This window comes from Zosterops lateralis (assembly GCF_965231275.1).
Source record: "Zosterops lateralis genome assembly, chromosome: 4".
Taxonomy (NCBI): domain Eukaryota; kingdom Metazoa; phylum Chordata; class Aves; order Passeriformes; family Zosteropidae; genus Zosterops; species Zosterops lateralis.
In genome coordinates this window covers 67,612,089-67,632,994 of record NC_139765.1, presented here as the reverse complement: position 1 = coordinate 67,632,994, position 20,906 = coordinate 67,612,089, and the positions used below count along the sequence as shown (strand labels likewise).

The window sequence follows — 20,906 nt, the reverse complement described above, 5'->3', positions numbered from 1 at the left end:
GCAGCCAGCAGACAGAGGATGCCACAGCTTTTGTATCATCCCACAGCCCCTTTTCAGATGAGCATGGATTCTTTAGCACACATCCCCCTTGGCTACTTCACCTTCCATAGTGCCAAGAGAGCATCTTCTCTGTGTGTTATCAGAAATACAGAGGTACATAAGACTGTTGGCTTAGTGGGAAGAGACAATCAGAGCAGGCTGTAGTGGTCCCATAAATTATATGCTTTTGCAGAGTGCTTGCACTGCAAGCAGCCCTTGATGGCATCTCATAAAAGGTATTTTTTCTTGTCTGCACAAGCAACATAACTGGAGAAACATCTTTGAACCCTAGAGTTCTCATGATGATGCCTTAAGTTTTAGCTTTCATGTTTTTCAGATTCTGTGCTGCCTAGGGGTGCAGTTCTGAGCCCCAAAGTAAGTGCTAGTCAGCTCTCTTCACAAAGTAGGGAGACAAAACAAATCCTTTTCTTGCAGAAGACCAGGGACAACGAGTACAAGGGGTACTCCTTTCAGGCCCAAAAGCATAAACAATGGTGAAGTGAAGAGAGAAACAAAAAAGATGAGACCTCACAACCTGAAGCAGTAATTGGACAATTAAACCCCAATATGCAAATGAACCAAAACTTATAAAAGTGTGAGACCTCATGACCAGTTGTCCATTTTGTGACCACTTTAAGTCCACCCTGGGTGTAGCCCTGGCCAGGCTCTTTTCCTGCCCAGGGTGTATCCAAGAGGCCTTTCATTAAATACCTACTTTATTCTCTAGCTCTGTCCAGTCTCTGTTCCAGGTCAGCCTTCCCAAGGCATCAGTTTCTGGCAACAACAAAGGGACAGTGAGGGATCTGAAAAAGCCCCTCAGCGAAATCCTGATTCCACTGAGGCTAATGAGAGTTTTGCCAGACTTCAGTGAGAATTGGGGTTTGTTTCCTTGTTTCACAGGAGACAAACAGGCCTCCCTGGGTCACGGGTACTGTGCAAATGATAGATTATATATATATATATATATATATATATATATATATATATATATAGTGACTCAACTCTTTATAGTAAGATTTTCCAGCTTTCCCTTTTACTTCCTCCTGTGAAATCTTTCTCTACAGTATCAGATCATTAGGATCTTCAGAAATTAGGAAGAAATCTATCAAATCATGAATAATTAAGACATATTTTATAATCTGGTTGTGCTAAAAGTAGTTAACTATGCATGACATGGCTACCTGGCCATGAGATTTTGTTGTTTCAATGTGTAGTATTTGTGAAGAACAAACTGTTTCTAAAACACACCTTTATTTTAATCACTGTGTTTTCATTAAAACCTTCCAAATAGGGCTTGCAGGAACTGGATCTTGCAAGATATTACATTTGTGCCTTTAAGGTTAATAATATCTTTGAATTTTGGGAGGCTGCTCCAGAATAGACAGCTATTTGCATGACTAAATGTTTGCACAGGATCAGACCCTAAAAAAAGTAAATACTTCTTCCCAATGGCCCACTTTTCTGCAGTGTATCTGCTTGCCACATGCCTGCATTTACGTGATGTCTTGCTATTTATAATCAAATGGCCTTGGGAGGGGGATGGTATGTTAAACTCGGAGCTGGCAGAAAAGGAGGCTAATAATTGCAGTGAAGTATGGCAGCAGAAACAGTACAATATGTGAGACTTGTTGGTATAATGACTCCAGCCCTGCATGTCCATTTATACAGATTTCTCCAGTTTAATATACTAGTGAGTTATGCTTTCCACTGGAAAAGTTATTTCTTTTATAATGTATCTTTCAGTGAGGCTTGCACTGTTTATGGTGTGTTGCAAAGGTGCAATGTTCTGCCTAGCTTTTCCCACTGTGACTTTTCAAAAAGGACATGGAAAATGAAGGTAACAAAAGAATGGGGTGATTTTGCTGCAGCTTGATACATTTTAATGTTTCCCTGGCTCATATTAAAGACAGCAATTAAGTTTATTAAATATATTGCCATGTCAGAGCCTACATCCTGTTTAGGGCAGTGGCTCAGTCTGCAGTGATTAGAGGGAGCAGCAGAAACCTGAGGACCTGTTTTTTCCAGCTGTAGACTCATAAAAACATAGAATACCCTGAGGTGGGAGGGACCCACAAGGATTATCAAAGTGTGCTCCCCATCAGGTCCAACTAGACCCTGCAGAGCCAAATTCAGCCTTCAGGCTCGGACCAGAGGAAAAGAAAACAGTCCTCAGAGGGTGAGGACATAGCCCAACAGTCAGGAAGCTATTACAGAAGTTAGAAGGGCTGCCATGAATTTATTTACTCCATCATGCATTAACCAAGTGAACTTAAATGGAATTTAAAGCTGTGTGCTGAAGGCACTTATGGCATCAAAGGCAATTTGGGACTAAATAAAAGGATGATGGATTGATTGCCTCCATATAGAGATTGTAAATATATAAACTGTACAAGGGAGAAGGAGCTTGTGGCACCAGTTAGACCCCAGTGTCTACAGGCAGGAGTGTGGTCCTGGCCTTTCCCCATTGCTTGAGCAAAGGGAGAGAGGATCCTTGGGATGTGCCAATATCCAGCCACACCTACACTGGAGAATTACAAAGCTCTTGTCAAAGACTGAGCCTCTGCAAATTGTGACCATGACTCCAAGTGTTTATTATGTGCCACAGAGCACAAGCCAGATAATAATTTCCACCCAGGGAAAGGACATGGTTTACAAAGAGCTCGGTTCTTAGACAATATTGTTTGAAGTGTGAAAAGGCCTTCCTGAAGGGAACTGCTGATGTTTACAACATTAAATCAAACTCTTATTGAGTTCATCCCCGCACTCTATTTATTTTGGAACATCATATATAAATGAGTATATGTGTAAACACACACACACAGTGTATGTGTGTGTGTTTATATACATGCATGGATGAGTGTGTGTGTATGTGTGTGTGTGTACATAGAGAAGAGTTATGATCCCTCAGCATTATCCATTACAGCTAACTCCAGGTTTCCCACCATCATACTCAGGAGTATTTCCAAGCAGTTTTTGGCCAGCACAGCATTTGAGTTGGCTGCCTTAGGAGGGAAGGTTTAGAAAATAGTGGTAGATGAAAGGCTCTGCCTGCTGTTGTGGGCAGGGAGGATGAGAGAGACATTTGCTTGCAGCATGCTAATGAAGAACTGTCCAAAAGGAAATTTGCTGGGTTTGTCTTTGTTGGAGGTTCCTCTCAAAGCTTAGAAGTGGTATGGCCAGATAAATTGGTGTGATAAGTTTGAAGTCAGCTAGAGAGCTAAAATAAATTAGATACTATGGAATAATATTTGATCATCAGATTAGATTCCTCTCATGTGCAGAATTAGATTTGTTATGGTTATTCATGAGAAATACCCTTCTTAGCTTTAGTGGACGTGTTTGGGATGGGGAGCCATCATTCTCGGTCTCTTGGTATCCAATTCCGTGCATTGAGACAGTTATATATTTACGACTGGTTGTAAAACCAGCTTCAATATAAAGTTCCCCAAAGCATTGTTAAAATGCAGCTGCTTTCAGGTGCAGCAAAATGGGAATCCTGAGAGAAAATCCAGATTCCACTTAGACTAATCAGTCCTTGCTTGGTTCTGGGTGATGCTCAGCAGGATAACACATGATGCATTAGTCTGATTTGTCTCATTTTGGTTTTGTATATGTGTGTGGTAGGTAGAAGTAATGTTTTTTACCGGGCCAAGTAATACAGTTGGTTAAAAAAATGCAAAACTTCAGCGCTGACATAGTTAACTTCAAAGTTAACTGCAAAGCCAGAAAGTATTGTTCAAGACTAGATAAGCATCAGTCTGATTAACTCAAGTTGATTGCAGTTTCTCAATGAAAATGGAGCTGATTTCTAGAGGCAAAGTATATGTTGTGCTAGAAGGGGGGAGAAAAAAAAAAAGAGAAAGATACTAAGGTATTTTTGTTCTAAAAGAAAAAATGAGATGGCTTATAGCCTGTGGACTTGGAGAGTTAGGAAAATGTGGAAGGGAAATTATAAATATACTAAAACCAGTATCTATTAATTTCATCCTTTCTCTTTCCAGCAAGGGAACTGAAGTTCATTATTAAATACATTTGGTATAGATGTGAGCATGCTCATGATACCCACCACAGTGTGCCCAAAGTATATCTCATTTTTCATATCTTCCAACTGAGAGTACAAAAGACGTGACTTCTCCCTGCTCACTTCCACCTCTTCCATGTCCTGAAACCCCCACATTTCCAGCAAAGAGATGATAACATTGCTCTTGTTTTCCTAGAAGTAAAACTATACTATAAATGCTACAACAACACGAGTATTTCATAAAAGTTACAAAATCCTCCAAGTGCAAAATACAGTCTGGAATCTCAGTGCTTGTGTTACCGCACTGCAGGATTAACAGGGTAGTTTCTTCAAAGGCGGCTTGGAGAGCAATCCCACTCCTGACTTTGGCAGCTGAGGCTGCATTCTGAGCCACACCATTCAGCATACCAGCACGTGTTTGAACAGCTCCTGCTGCACGAAATTAGTCCCAGCAGTGCTGTTATTTTGCTCTGATTAGAAACTATTATCTGCAAGTTACTAATGTTGCTGAAGAGAGCTAAGGTGTGGGATGGTTCCACTGCTGTAGCATCTGAGGGTTTCACAGGATCTGTCCAACCTCTTGGGAAGTAAACAAATACTATTCTGCCCATCTGGAAAACACCCAAATACCAAGACTTTTTTCCTGGAATTACAAGAATTGCATAGTTAACATAGATTTAGGGGTGGTAGAAGGTAGTTTGTGAACTATTGGAACAAGCAGTTTCTTATTGAAACAAGCAGTTTCTTATTGAAACCACCAGTGTTTCAGAAAATGATCCCTAAACTAAAAATAATAATAATAAAAAAATAAAGGCTGTATTGGAGCTACATGCCCAATCAAAAGCTTCATAAGACAAAAATGTATTTTCAAATCCTTGTGGAAACTGGCAAGAATAATCTTCTGGAAGAGCTGGCAAGGGCGTCATGCCCCAAGAACTTGTTCTATCTGTTTCCAAAATAAGACTTGACAGGTGGGAAAGAGGATCTGTTCTTATAGAGTTTGTTAACCAAGTTTTTTAGTAAAGCAAAATACATCATTAGCTTTGGTGGAAAAATATCTTTTGCAAGTGTAAGTGAATTTTCTGTCTTGGTTTCTTTGATCAGTTACTGAAGGGATGGTTTGGCCTGTAGTTTCTTCTGAGATCTATAGTGTGACAGCCAGTGCTCCCAGCTGGTGTGTGTTGAGGGCACCTGCCTTCACCAAGGAGGTGTTCTTGGACAGAGCAGAGTCCTCATGACATTTTGGAGTGACTCTGATTAGTGGTTTGCATTTCCACCAGGAAACTCTGCTAGGGCTTGTCTGGGAGTGTGGACTGCTTGGGATCCATCAGGGCCTGTGCTGAGCCTGGCAATATTCACTGTTCAGGACAGAGGATGGAACAGTGAACATGATGCTTAACCCAGATTGTGCCTCATGAAGATTTTGGTCACCTGGCCCCAGTGGGAAATCCAGGAAATCCAACTTGCCTTGCTGTCAGTGGGAAAGGTGATCAGAAAGAATCATCTTCAAAGGAGGATCTGAAGATCATCCAGTTCTCAGCCAAACACCTCCTTTTCTCTATCAACACCACAGGGAGCCAAGAGAGGAAGTCAAGTGCCATTTGGGATCTTTGCCCAGTTCTGTCTGCTTGAGGCAGTGGCAGTAAGGCAGGGCACTTCCCAGCTGGGTGAGAGTTACCCTGAATGGGAGCCCTGCTCCTTCCTGCCCACAGTCCTGCTGGCTCCAGCACTCTTGAGTAACCCAGTAGAGATGAGCTCAGTTGCAACAGGATTGGATTGGTGGATGTCCACTCTTGTAACATGAGAGTTTAGTCCTTCCTCCCAAGGGTAAGCCATTCCTCTCATCTCTCTGATGAAGATCCTGGGAGACTGGAAGGCGGGCAGCAATTTGGAGAAGGCTGGTCTCAGCACTTCTGAGATGTGCCAAGGACGTGAAGGCAGCAAAAACAGCATGTCTTTAGAAGAACAGGGTTACAGTTTGGAATGATCTGGGCAAGGCGAAAGGGGTGTCTCCAATGCACAGGACACATAAATGGAAGCAGCAGGCTGGAGTATGTAAGCAGAATTTTGTCTTTTGAAAGCACAAAGCAGTGCTGCCATTCTGCTGCCTTAGTTGGAAAACAGAGAAAGTTCGGGTGCCGCCCTCAAAGGAAAATGTGGAATAATTGGAGAAAGTCCAGAGGAGCTCACTTAGATCAGAGGATTAGAAAACATGAGTTATGAAGAAACAGTGAAAGAATCAGTTTGTTTAGTCTAGGGAAGAGAAGACTGAGAGAAGTCATGATAACAGTCTTCAAATATGTGAAAGGATGCTTCAAAGACAAAGGGAATAAACTATTTTCCATGTCTTCTGGAGATAGTGAGGCACTGGAATAGGTTGGCTGAAAAGTCTCCATCTTTCAGAGATCTTTAGAGACTGGTTTATCTAATACTTGTCAAAATTATTTTAACCAAGCTGGGGTGGGCAGAAAGACTAGACGACTGCTGAGTCTCCTAGACCTTCTCATTATCCTGCTGGAGCTCCCCAGACTAGGACATTCTGCTCCTGGTGGATTATTAAATTTCTTATAATTTTTTATTGCTAATGCACATTGTGTTTCTACACTGTGGCTAAAAAATAGATTTCTGAAAGTACTACCTACAACATACAAGGCAATCTTTGCCTCCTTGCATCATCTACATTAGATGGCACTAGTTACTCCAGCACATGGCCCAGCATCAGTTCACTGCAGTGCCTACTCTTCCACCAAGTCTCATGCCTTGAGGAGTTAAATGAATCAATAAAATCCCCTTGAAATAAAGCAGTTTAGTGAAGATTTGAATGTATCTTTATCTGTTGAAGAAACTATGCAAGATCAATCAATTATTTTAGGCTAAGTGTTGTTCAGCTTAAGCTCTTTGTGCAGCCTGTGCTGCTTCAATGAGTGTCCATGGCTCTGCTTTACTGTAAATCTACATTAATCATGATGAATGACTACGTACATTGCAGGGTGGCAGGAAAATCTCCAGTGCAAACAGAAATCAGACAGGTTGGAGTGGCTCTGGAAGCTTCTGCATAGTTGAGGCTAAAAGTGGTCTCAGCCTGTTGATGTTAAGTCTTTGGATGTAAAGAAAAAACAAAAAGGTAGAATGTTTTCATCTGTGGCTGTAATGGTGATGGAAAGCAGCCGTGCACCAACAAAATCAGCCTGTACCTCTTTGTAGCTGCCAGACCTACAAGCCTTATCTACACTGGCTTTTATTGCCCCAGATTTTCCACCACTGCTGCCAGCAGAGACAGCCATGGGAAGTCTGAGCCCGTCTGTGAATGAAATCATTGTCACTGCAGGTGCTGCCACACCTGGGAGCAGCCTCTCTGCTGAGGGGAAAAAGTAAGAGTATTCAAGGGGAGGAAAAGATCTCTTTAAATGTGCCTGTTGTGTCCTTTTCAGGATCGCTGGAGATACAGCACTTAACAAAAACATCCACGAGTCGGTCAGCGCTCAGATCCGGAAGAACTTTGCAAAAAGCAAATGGAGAGTAAGTGACTTGTCCTGGGGGGTGGCAGTAATACACAGCTCTGCCATACAGCCACCCCTGTGGCAAGGTAGTGCTTTTGGGGCCCAAAATTGGGGTCAAAATGGTTGGTCCAGTCTTAGGTTACATGACCTTGCAGGGCCTTTTATACAGGGTGGTGTTTGCAAAGTACTAAATGTAATGAGTGTGAGTAATGGGGATAGGGCTGCTCTTAGCTAAAGCACCCATGGTTTTTGATGGAGTGGGGTCAGCACCACGCAGACACACTAAGAGATCTGTGTTGGGGCAGGGATGGATTTGTCAAATACGACTTTCTTGTAGCCTGTTGCATCCCAGCTGAGCACACTAGGAGAACAGAAGTTTGATAAAACACTTTCTACTTTACAATTTGGGAAAAATTTGAAAGCCAACAGGCTTACTCCCTTCTTACACGCTGAGCAGCTGAGGGAGAGGAGCACAAATAACCACTCCACCTCCACTTTTTTCTCATCCTCTATTTCCCTCTCACTATTTTCCTCCAGCAAGCGTTCAATGCCACGGCGGTGGTGCGGCACATGCGGCGGCTACACCTGGGCAGCAGCCTGGACAGCGCCAGCGCCAGCGTGTCCAGCACCCTCAGCCTCGCCACGCCGCTCCCCGACTCAGCCACACGGAAAGATTGTGAGTAGCCCGACATCCCAGGAAAGCTCCCGGCAAATCCGGCAAACCCGCGGGATCCCTGTCTTCCCCTGAGCCCCAGGCTGCAGTCCTTGCTGCCCATAGGTTTGGCTTTGTGCAAGCGTGAGGATTTGAAGTGGTCTGTCATTTTTTTGGCTGGCCAGAAAAATAGTGTTTGGATTGGAAATGTCTGTGCACTAAAAGAAAAAAAAAAGAAAAAAAAAAGAGGTTTTAGGTTGGTGAGTTTTGAGAGAAAATCACAGTTTCCTGTGGAGGAAAAGGGCTTTTGCTTGGGAAAAAGACCCAGACCCCCCACAGCAACAAAGTGTTGTATTTGGTTGAAATTTGAAAAAGTTTACTCAAACTTTCTATTTCCATGGAGAAGACTGATCCTGCCAATCAGGCCCAGCTTCTCTCTTCCCTGGGCCAAGTTAAGCTCCTGCACGAAGAGGTTCATTTGTCTGAGCAGGATTCAGACTCTGTGCACCACTTCTATGTTTGTTTTGTGCTGTAATTGATAATTGCAAGCTGCCCACTGGACTCAGATGTTTGGGATATATATTTTTTCTGAATGCCAGAGAAGGGGACATGGCAGCAAAGGGATTATTTGGAAGACAGAAATGCATCCTTTGCAATGAAGCCTGTTTATTCTCTGGCTTCTGAGCATTTCTTTTATTCTCTTCTGTCTGTCTGTAGATATTTTGTGTAATGAAATGGAGGGATGAGTTACAGTTGAGGGGAGTTACTTTAAAGTGCAGCACTAAAAAGAGACACTTTGCTGTGGACTGAAGCAGTCATTTCTTGACTATACCTTGCTGGAGGTAGTAGTCATTTCTAGACAGTACCTGGAGCTGAAAGCACCTGTTACTCAGGATAGATTTTGGATAATGCTGCTCTCTGCTTCTGCCACCCCTGCTTGCCACCCGCTGCTCCTTGATGGGGACATGCCACCAGCCACAGTCCCCATGTCTCTGTGTGGGAGCTGTTTGCTCTTGCTGCCATGGGCACTGTTTCCCCCACAGCTGGGGTGGGTTCTGCCTTCTGGGTCCTCTGTGAGATACCTTTTCAACCTGTGCTGTGCTGAGCCAGGGGAGAGCCCCTTCTCTCTGCATACTGGGCTTGGTGGGGATCATACCTGGTGTCCAGTTTGTGATGCCCAGTGCCAAATCCTAGAGCTGCTGCCAGAAAAAATCACTGTGCTCCTTGCACACACCTGGCACCTGCAAAGGAGTGATGCTGACCAGCCTCAAAACACTTCCAACCATGCACTGGCCATGCAGCAATGTAGAAAACCCTCTGTGTGGGAGAAACATCCCTTGATTTTGATTCCTGTTGCAGTATGGGAAGGCTGGACCTCAGTCAGGTCTAGAGCATCTGATTAATGCTTTGCTGCTAAACTGGTGGGTGATTAATGCAGTTCAACTGGTGGGTGATTAATCTCCATCCATTTGATTAATCTCAAATGGTATTAATTAATGGCAATTAGTAGTCTGAAAAGTGTTAAAACATGTGGAAGGGTGGGAAGAGAAGGAAATCTGTTTAACCACTACAGAACCAGCAGGTCCCTGTGCAGAATCCAACCATATCTTGCAGTGGTGAAGTCAACCAGGACATGAAGGATTACACCAGATGTGTTAAGATAGGATGAGTTTTTAGATGCCAGAAATATGAGGCAGAAAAATACTGGAAGATTTCCAAGCATCCCAGGTTAACTCCAGGTTGGCAGACAATGCAGAAGAGCTTTCCTTCCTCAATGAAATAATTTAAAGAGTTAGGAGATGCTGGAGCCCCAGAGAACCAATCAGGAGAGCCAACAGCAAATACAAAGAGTTAGGAGGGAGCTGACATATCCAATACATTCCAACCAATGCCTCCTGATAGGAAAAAGAAATCTCTGAGGTCTCTGTCTTACCTCTTTATTTCTCAGTGGTTTTCTGTGGGTACAGATTTCTTACACAAGAAAGATCCCACGGAGCAAGTTACATGGTCCAGCTGTGCCACCATCACACAATAGAATGCTGCCTGATGCTATTAATAGACACTTCATGAACTCTCCAAATAGTTTCAAATGCAGCAATTTCACATCACTGAAGACAATTAAGTACAGCCTTTGCTGACAGTAGGTTGTGTCAGGCTGCAGCCAAGACCTCTGTAATAGGGCAGAGCAGAGATCAGGCATTAGGCTGGATTATGCTACCTGTCAGGAAACAGGAAGGGATTCCTAAGGGAATCAGGCAGGATATCTCAAGTGTATTGGCCTGATTCTCAATCCATGGCTGGTTTATTCAATTTAGTCATGATTAGACTGCCTAGATTATTTATAAGTCCTAGAGCTCTGTATTTTTAAGGTAATAGATAAATGGCAGTGTGATGCCAAGTTGTCAAATGTCAATGGGAAATGGAATGTGTCCAAATATAGGTACAGCATAGTCATCCCTGAGATTGAAATGCCTCCTTGAAGCATGGAAAAGTAGTTAAAAGTCCTAGCAAGAATCAAAAAGATCCTGAAGAGTCAAAGGGCCACGTCAAACTTCAATCTGAGAATATATTAATATAGGCTTCATCCATTCTTTATTCACCAGCCTGGAAAAATGAACTGTATTTCTAATCACTCTGAGCCTGCATCTTGTCAGAGCAAGGTGACCACGCCAGCTCCCCACCTAACAGCTTTTGCTGCACCAGAATACTGGTATTCAAGAGATACTCAACCTCACATCAACCTACGTCTCAGCTGGAAGACATCCCAGCAAAGCCTGGAGCAATGTGAGCTGTCGCTAGAGTGATGTCCAAGTCACACAAAATTACATTCCCTCTAGATTTACTGGAATTCAGCAACGAATCTGACCCACTGTACTTCTTTATCAGCAGCTTCCAGGGATGCTCAGCTGCACAGTCTCTTCATTTAGTTAGATGGTCATGATGAGACATTTTATCATCTTTTAAAAAGCCCAAGAGGAAATTATTCTGAGCAAGTACAATGCTGGAGGGATTTTCGAATACCACAACTCTTTGTCTTCAGCCCTGGAACTGCTGCATCAGTCTGGCTGAACCCACACTGAAACCAGACCTCGAGTCCCTGTGAAATGTGTGCACTTCTGCTGGTGGCAGTAGGTGAAAGACCGTGGGCAGAAGATGCCCTGTGGAGGTACCCAGCCAACCCACCACTGCAGCCAACCCACCATTGCAGGAAGAGCAGCATCCCCTTCTCCAGCTCTAATCCTCTCCGCTCTGTAGTGCACTACGCAACCAACTCCTCTTTGCCCAAGTTCCCACCACCAAAAATAACATTTCTAACTGTCTTTCTGGCTTTCCTTTTAGGTATGTCTCCATCCACTCTCTGTAGTTTTGTTTCATCTGCTTCTTCAGGCGTTTCTGCGGTAGGAGGGGACCGGAGACCCAGAGCCACCACGGTGACCACAGTGCACACGGGGAGCAAGTGAGCGCCGGGGCGGCAGGAGCGGGCAGGAGACGGGGCTGGCGGGCGGCCTCGGGCCGTCACACCCTGCTCGCCGAAGGACTAGAAGAAAGAAGAATTTTTTTATGGCCATATTTTATACTGCGATTCTGAAATGTTTCATTTATCATGAACTGCAATGACTCCAGGAGGAACGGAATCTAACAGTCTCTGGTGCTGTACATATATATATACATATATATATATATATAAATATATATATGTATGTGAGTCTAGCGATGTTCTGACTAATGAACACTCATTCTTTCCCCCAGTGATTTACTCTTTTCTCAGTGTAGGTAACAGGATATGTTCTATTTTTTTTCCATTAACTACAAACATCTCAACTGGATTATTTAAATAGAAATACTTTTCTGAGCATTTTTTTTCTTTTAAATATTTCTTCAAGTAATGTCCCTCTTCCAGTTTGCTGGGGGATAGGCTATTTCTGTAGGTAGGAATTGGCATTAACTTTGCAACATGGGAGGATTTCAATGGCATGCCATTTCTTGCTCCTCAAATTGGACTGCAAGTCTGTCTGGCTTTAGCAGAGCTGTTACTGCTCAGATTAAGAAACTGCTGCTTTCCCCCCATCCTCCTCCTTGAAAGCCATGGAGAGAATTAAATTGCCACCAGCTGGGAGTCAGCTCATCTTGGCCTCATTCCTGTCTGGGGATCAGCACCCTTGTTTCAGAGGAGCAGCAGGTACACGGAGTCAGGCAGGAGCTGACCGGAGCTCTGCAAGGGAGATGACAGAGTGGTCTCATCCTGCCTATCCCATCTCCTCTGAGTTGCTGTGTGCTGTGAGCAGAGAGAAAGAAAAGGAAGATACAGGGGTGGGAATCATCATCCTCTGCCACTGATTTGCTGTGCTGCCTTCAAGCAAGACATTTAATTCCTCCCTGCAGTGTGGCCTCTGGCATGGGGTGCATCCAGCCCAAGGGCATCATGAGAGAGATTCTGAGCATCTACAGCTCCTTGAGGGTTTGCCTGGCATTGCTGATGCTCAGCACCTCCCAGGGGAGCCAAAAGTGGGAGGAGGAGAGGGGTGGTGCTTAAAGTCCCCTGTAAAGCACTGGCAGGTTCTTGGGTGCAAAGTGCAGGATCTGGTGTCGTGTAGCTCCATCACAATCAGGCTGAGCTCCCCCATGAAAGTTGAGGAGTGCTGAGCTGGGAAAGCAGGACCTTGCTGAAAGGCACAGGCACAGCTGGGGCAGTGGTGGCACTGCCTCTCCCTTCCCCCCAGAACCTCATACACCAGAGCAAGCCCAATTTACCCATTTTTTAATTACTGAATGCATGCACTTCCCAGGTTCTTTGTGCTGGTGCATCATTCAGGAACAGCCACCACAACTGCTGTGCTGCTGTGCATTAAAGCAGCTTGAAGGAGAAAAGAGAGCAAATTTGCCCAATTTGCTGAAGAGCTCCCTCCAGGTTACCTCGATGAAATTCCCATCTGATTTTGCTTTGAGGAGGTGAGAGAGGAGGCAGGTGGCAGAGGCAGATGCCCTTCACTGGGCACTCTGAGCCCCTCACATCCCAGACACATCCATCCCTGCCAGAGGCACAATTCCCTGCAGCATGCTCTGTTGTCACACTTGCCTCACTTTCCTGCACAAGAAATTGTGAGAGCCAGTCACAGACAGAACTCAATGTATCAGGCAATAGTGCCTGTGCTGGGAAAAGCCATAAGACAGGTATTTTTCATTGAGACTTCTATATCCCGCTCCAGCTTTAGTTGGTTGGCTTCACACAGCAGAGCCAGGATTTCATCCATCATACTACAAAAACCTTTGGGAGAAAAAAAAAAAGGAAAAGCAGGTAGCAGTGAGCACTGACTCTGTTTGAAATAGCCACTCTTTTGGTGGCACTTACGGCTGTTGCACCAGGTCTCTAGTTTCCTCTGTGTTAAGTTGTTCCCTGTTTTCAGAGGGCTGTGGCACATCTGAGTGATGTGCACCCCACTGTGCTCAGCTGCCATGGATGCTCACACAGAAAAGGCTTCAACTTCCTATTTTAGGAAGTATAGCAGATACTGAACTGTTGGGGGCTTACAGCAAAACTCCATATAATTTCCACAGTGAGGACTTCTGACCAAGATTTGGCAGACTGAAGGGCAGGGGATCTCCTTGCTGCAAATCACAATCCTGTCCCCATACCCTGGCCATTGCCACCATACACTTTTTATCAGCATTTACATCTGAGCTCTTTATGTCTTGATGCAAAAGCATCAAAACATGAGTAGAACACAATTTAAACTCAGTCTAAGACCAGTTTATTTTACCAGCCTGGGTAAGGAAGTTTTAGTTTGGAGAGATTCCAAGACATTGAAGGGATTTTGCACCCCTATGATTTCATAAGCACAGTTGGCCCTATTCTGCTCCAGTTGCAGGTTGTAAATAGACACTCTCCCAGATTGGCGTCAGTGGAGTTCCCCACATTTACACACGTGCAAGCAAAAGCAGGATTTAGTTAGGGAATAATTTTGTCTCTGTAGAGCAGTTTTAAAGGTTAGGGCTCAAGTGTTCCCTCTGCACCTCCTCTTCTGAAACCTGAGGTCTGGTTTGAACTTGACCTCAGCAGTTGCTGTGGCCACTGATCAAAATGCAGCATCCAAATGAATCTTGCAGAAAAAAGAAAAGCAAATGGATTTTCATCTCCAGAACAAAGAGCAGTGACAGGAGCAAAGGCTGACATGCTGTCCTGCAGATGGGGGGTTCCCATGTGCTGGCTGCCCTTCCTTGCTGGGTGCTTTCTGTGGTTTTTTTTTGTTGGGAAGGGTATTCTTTCCTTCCATTGCTGGAATTAGTGTGATTTGGTTTTGTTACTGCAAGTAATATTCTGCCTTGGTTGTGTAATTTATCATCATTCTCTTTGGCTTGCTATCAACTGCTGGGATTATAAGATAAGAAACAGAAGCACTTAAGAGCAAAATTGTTTCTTTCTGCTACAGTTTTGGTGGTGGGGAGCTTTTATTTGGTATCAGCGAAACACAGCTGGAGACCTGACCAAGACTCACCAAATGCTTAGAGGTCTCTCCTGAAGCATCACTTGGTTAAAACTTTTCATTTTACATCTGGGTACATCTGTTAACAGAGGTGACTTGGCAGCACCCAGGCCAGATCTATGGGGGAGAGCTGGAGACATTTGCCCCTTGGCAGCACAGCCTGTTCGGGCAAACATTCCAGCCTTGCTTGCCAGGGATGCTCCAGTGCTTTTGCATGTCCTTCCCCTGCCCCAGCCTCATCTGCTCAGCCACTCTCACAGGAAAATGCAAAGGTAATAAAGAGTAAATAATGTGGACATGGGGTAAATGGCCAAATAGCCCCACAGTAGAATCTTCAAAACAAATCCCAGCTGCCTTGCCATGAAGGACTAGGTAGAAAAATCATTCTGGGCTCTTTTCCAATGAACTGTCCTACTAAACAGTCTGTGATTTGCTGCTTGCATGAGGACTTCAGCCTGGACTCTGTTTGTTACCCTTTTCTGCTTTACTTTACTGGTACCAATGTGTTTTTCCTTTATAACTTGTTTTCCTCAGCTCCTTCCCCTTCTTTTTCTTTGCTTGCAGCTTTGATTGTTGATTTTTACCTCCAGAGTCACAGAGGCCATCTCTGATGCCAACAGCAGTGGTCTTGCTGGGAAAACAAAACAAAAAAATCCAGAAAAGCTCCAGCTGGCCCCTTAGCCTGCAGAAGAAGTTGTGAGGACAGGCTGCCCATGAACTCTGCGAGCTGAAACTCAGTATTGCAGTGGCAAGGGCTTCTGCTGATGATTTTGCATGTGACTTCATTCCCAGTGCATCCTAACTCTCTGCTGGATCACCCCTTCTGCAGCACGAAATGGATATTGGCCCTGCAACATGGCTAATGGGGAAGTAGGAGTGTGGGGAAAACCTGGCAGTGTTGCTTTCCTGAGACTGTGTCACTCTGCTGCTGCTGTCTCTTCTGTCCTGGTTGCTGTTGTACAGGTGCCATTAGAGTAGTGTGTACAAAAAAAAAAAAAAAAAAAAAAAAGAAAAAAAAAGGTAGGATTTTACCTATGCCTTGTGTGTCTGTTATGGTTGTGGTGCCGAAATAAAACTGAGAAATTTGGTTCATACCTGACATGAATCAAACCATAAAAAGGGGTGTGATCCCACTGGTATACATCTCCATGTAGTTCTACTAATGTAGACATTGGATAGGGGTTTCTGCTGTGCATGTGTCCTGCATACCTCCATGGCCACTGATAGTATTTTTTTATTACCAGTTATTTTGGGTCCCTGCCTAGTCCTGATGAAATTCAGGTCTAGTCCTAAGAATTTTTCTGTCCCAGGGCCAGCATAACCCCTGATCTCAGGCTTTTCTCCCCAAATCCTCTGCAAACCAGAACATGGGCCTCCAGGGTACCCATGAATGTAGTTGCACCTGGCCCCAAGGCTGTCCCCTTCCTATTTTTAGGGAAGCAAACTGCCAGAGAAAGCCAGATAGCTTTCAGCCATTGGCAAGCAGAGAGGATATTGCCCTTTGATGTGAACTTGGCATTAACAAGATCAGCTCTAGGGAAACCTGTGCTATTACTTCCTCCTGTGATAACAGCTCCAGCCCTGAGCAGCACTGAATGAGCACCAGATAGAAACACCAGATTGACTTTGCCAGCAAAATCATGCAGGCTTGTAGCCTGTTCCTTCTGCTCTTTCCAATGAACCAGGGGATTCATCTACTGGCAAAATAACAGTTTCTAGGCTGAGCCCTAAGGTACAAAAGTAACTTCCATTCAGCATATGGAAATTCTCATTTGATGCAATTATTCCTGTTCTTGCTCCTATGCATATTTACCTATCTGAACTGGGGCCTGAACACATCCCAGAAATTATTAATGGGAAGGGAGTTTTGCCTTCCTTATTTGTGCTTATTTGCACCAGAAACTCCAACACTCATTCAAGCAAAAAGCAGAAACACACACGGAGACTATGGTGTCCAAGGAAAACAGCACCAAGACCAAGAGTGGAGGATTACTTGGCAAATCACTGTCAGCAATGGCTGAGTGAGGGAACAGCAACCTGCTCACAAACACTGCATGAACTCTTGTTTCCCCTGCTGAACCAGTCATCCCATATTTCATGCCCAGCAGCAACTTTTACCCTATTGCTTTTGTTTTCCCTCACATCCCTGCAGCTGGGTCCTGCCTTCCCACCCTGTCTGCAGGGTGCTCTGGTCTCTGTGACACACGTGTGTGTTTGTGTGTGCACGTGCACATTGTGGCCCCAGGGCTCACAGATCCCTCGGGTGGGTGATCAGGAGTTGGTCCAGGTTTTTTGGTCTGACTTTGCACGGTTGAGTCAAAGCTGTGTAAATAGTGTTTGTAGCAGAGGATAGAGGCTCTTTAGCCTGGATTCTGGTTTTCAAGACCCCTCTTCCCCACCACAAATAGTGCCACTTATCTGTCCAGGTAAACTTTTTTTTCCCCTCCTCTTCATAAATGCCAAGGTCAGTCAAATGGCTCTTACAGATTTTCCATACTCCAGAGTGGAATCAGGGCCTGTGAGCACGCAAGCGTTGTGAAAAAACACTGCTGAACTAATGATGGCATCAACTGTCCAATAAATGCATGATAATGCACTGCATGTATTAAACTGCTGTTCACTGTTTCTGTATTTCCCGAGCCTTTTCTTTATGCACATTCAACCCAACCTTCTCTCTGAGGGAATTACTTCTGTGTATCGCTTTTAAACGACTCAATGTATCTGTAACTCGAAATCCATTGTTAAGTTTAAGTAAATGCAAAAGCTGATGTTTTGTAAACAAGATACTGCAAAGCCTGGTAATGTATGTTGTCTTTCTGTTGAGTGCTCTGCAGCATGTACAGGAAGAGTCACCATCCAGAGCAGCTCAAAATTAGGCAGCAGTCACATACACAGGTGTAGAAGCAGGGAGCTGGGGAGGTGAGAATCCCTTTTTTAATGCAACACTTACAAATTTGATCTGCATCAAAAATTCCTTCCCTGGGTCACTAATGCTCAGAGCTACCAAGGAACATGTTGGTGTGTCTCTTTGGTTTTTTTTTTTGGTTTTTTTTTTTCTTTTTTCCTTTTGGTTTGTTTTTCCTATTGAAAATTCAGATTGGTTTACTCAATTCTTAGTATTTTTCCCTTCCTACAAGATAGTTCTTTCACACCTGTTGAAGTAAGAACTGCATTTTGGGGACCAAGATGCTGTGATTCTTTGCCTGCACAAAATAGGGCAGAGAGCTGAGTTAAACTATCCCATCCTTTCCAAAGCATCACCACCTAAATACTACCATTTAATCCCTGAACCTCCAAGTGATACCATTTATCTGAGGAAGAGTTTGGTGTGATACTTTTCCTTCTTCCACATGTAAACCATGTCCTTGCCTTCTCTTCCCTTAGTCATTGACCCATTTTTATCTGTGGTGGTCTTTCCAAGGCAGGGTACAGGATGGCTCCATGGTACTTGTATTAGCTCCAGCCCAAATTTCTTGTGGGCATCAGCAGGGCTTTGGTCCCAGTTCCTGAGTGGCTGCTGTGTGGAAGATGCTCAAGTTCCCAACACTCAAAGCAGAGTCATCTGAAAGGACTGGGAAATTGCTCTGTGTTCCTGGCAAGGGCATGAAAAGCAACAGGCCTGGGAAGCAAGCATCATGCTGGTCACATAGTCCTTGGAAATTACTCTCCATGATGGCCAAAACCACCAAGAAGTCTTGAGCCCCCCTTCAAGGCTGGTGCTCAGCCAGGGCTGTGCCATTGCTGAATCCCTGTATGGCAGCACAGCAAATCATCAATTACAGTTGTAAACCAGCCTGAGTTCAGGCTGCTGAGGCAGCATCTGGTGCGAGGCTCCATGAGGAGGTGGATATGTGCTGTGGTTCCTGGTGGGTGGGAGCTCCTAGAGGGTTGCTCAGAACAGCTCTGAGCTTTTCCATCTCTCATCTTGTGTCCCCTGAGCCCAGCATGGCATCGCACAAGCTGAGTCTTATTAGATCAAGCATGACCCCCAAAGTGAAGAGTGTGAAGGTTGCAGCTCAGTTAATGCGACTCATGTTTTGGTCAGCACAACACCAGTGACCTGCTGTACATTGACCTCTAGATGAGAAACAATATTTCGGCCTGTTTAGGCCTTTTTTTAGATAAATATTTTATTTGAGCCAGAAAACAGTGGAAAAGAAAAAGCCTAGACTGCCCAGAATAGTGACTCCCCAAATATCCCCAAATGCAAAACATCTCTCAGTTGACTTCTAATGAAAATGCAAGCATGTTTTCTACAAAGGCTTAAATCTTAATCAAGGAATGTCAGTGTGCCTAATATTGCAGGTCTTGTGATTGATAACAAGTTCATAACAGCATCTGTGTCCGAAAAGAAGGGAGAATGTGTATTTACTCCATGCATGTATTAAGGCATTGCAAAAGTTTTCTCTGCGTAATGAGTTTGCAGTTCTGCAAATTGTTAATGGGGCTACATCGCAAGTGGTTCTTTGCCTTGACAATCATGTATACATATCGAGATTTCTATCATAATGACAATTTAAAGGGATGACTAATTGTTTTCCTCCAATAAATCCAATTAAATCAGCCTGATGTGAAGTCTGATGATTTTGAGTGCGTGAGTCTCCACCCACATGCAGAAAGGGAATGAGTAATTTCTGTGGCCACTCCACTGCCCTGTTGTGTTTTATGCAATGATGTTCCTTTATGTCCCAAAGGAGAGTAATAAGATTTTCTTTCTCCCCAGTTCACTCCATAGGGAAATTAATAAAAAGGATAGCTCGTCCTTTAGATTTTTCCTAAAGCTGTTGATGGAAATGGTGTTGCATGTCAACATTTGGAGACATGGCTGTCTCCTGGGCATTGAAAATATATGTGTAGGGCTGGGGAAAGGACATGTACTTGTTGGAGACTGCTGCATCTTTGACCTGGTCCTGGCGACTTACACACCCTGTGGTGGGAATCATCAAAGGAGACAGGATTTTCATCAGTGAGAATTTCTTAAGTCCCTTTGCAGTCAGCCATACTCTCCAAAGATTGTTGAATGTGCTCCATCATTGGCTTAATTTTCTTCCAGATGATGTTCCTGGAGTGTGTTATGACTTTTTTTTCACTTTTTCCTCCTATTTTTCTCCACCCTTGTTTCTTATTTTCTGGTTTTCATTCACTGGCACACAAGAATTCCTCCCCCCTTAGAACAGGTGGCAAAACCAACATGCCCAGCAGGGAGGTGGGCCTGTGCTTGAGGCCAAAGCTTGGTGGTTGTAGACACCTGGTTCAGTAACAGAGCTCAAACAAGCAGCAGTGATGATGGCAACTCATAGCAATATAAAGAGAAAGGCAAATGACTTATAAAGCTTTTATTTTGTGAATGAAGAAACAACCTCCAAAACCAACATGGTAAGTATTTGAAAGCTGTGGTGAGCCAACTGTGTTCTCAGAATTAGGTTTTGATGGTAGGTTGTATCAGGACAGGTGAGATAACCTGTGATTTGTGCTCTGGAAAAAGCACATCCATGGCAAGATACATGATTGGAAAAGTACATCCATGTACAATAATGCTGTCTTGAATTTGTTGGAGGTGGTGTGTGACATTGAGGCACAAACACATGATTTGCAGTGTCAGGAGGAGCAGCAGATCCTGTAGAAAGACTGCACTCTTCCCCATAAGCCTGAACTCTGACATTCCTTTCATACTAAGGACCTCAGTTTCCCCTGTGTGTAAGTTAGCTGGATTTAGCTCAAATTTGACACTTACAGTAGATAAAGGTCTGTCCCACATTTCACCACGGAATTAAAATCTCAGCCAGGAAAATTTCCTCATGTTTTGGTTTTAAAGTCATGGGTTCCTCCATAGGTTCAGTGGTCACTGAACCAGGCTCTTCCAAGCTCCCAGTGAGACTGGGCAGAAGATCACCCCAGGACCACTGAAATCCTCATGCATGACATCCTGATGGTGTCGTGTCAATAGTCAGTTAATCTTTGTACATTTTCATCACTGCTATGTGCTCAACCACAAATTCTTGGCTGTTTGCAACAAGGGAGATAAAACATCAGTACAGGGAAGCCAGAGGGACAAGACCAAGATGCAACTAGAAAATATTTTGCTTGCAACCTTGCCAAAATCCACAGCCATGTTTGTACTGGAGGGAAGGGGACTGTCCTTGCTTTGAAGACTTTCAGAGTGTTAGTATGCACTGAGGTCTGGCTTATGCCATACATCAGCCTTTCTTTGT

The 20,906-nt window shown here is 44.1% G+C and overlaps 1 protein-coding gene across 1 annotated transcript in view; it reads left to right on the top strand.

Annotated features, from left to right (window-relative positions):
* The window catches only part of CAMK1D (calcium/calmodulin dependent protein kinase ID), a 118,120-nt gene extending 98,863 nt beyond the window's left edge, over positions 1-19,257 (top strand). The window contains exons 8-10 of the mRNA XM_083858760.1: positions 7,492-7,579; positions 8,098-8,236; positions 11,552-19,257. Coding sequence (XP_083714886.1) covers positions 7,492-7,579; positions 8,098-8,236; positions 11,552-11,673 — 349 coding nt within the window. The 3' untranslated portion in view covers positions 11,674-19,257. The remainder of the gene's footprint in view (positions 1-7,491; positions 7,580-8,097; positions 8,237-11,551) is intronic.
* Positions 19,258-20,906: the final 1,649 nt, after the last annotated feature.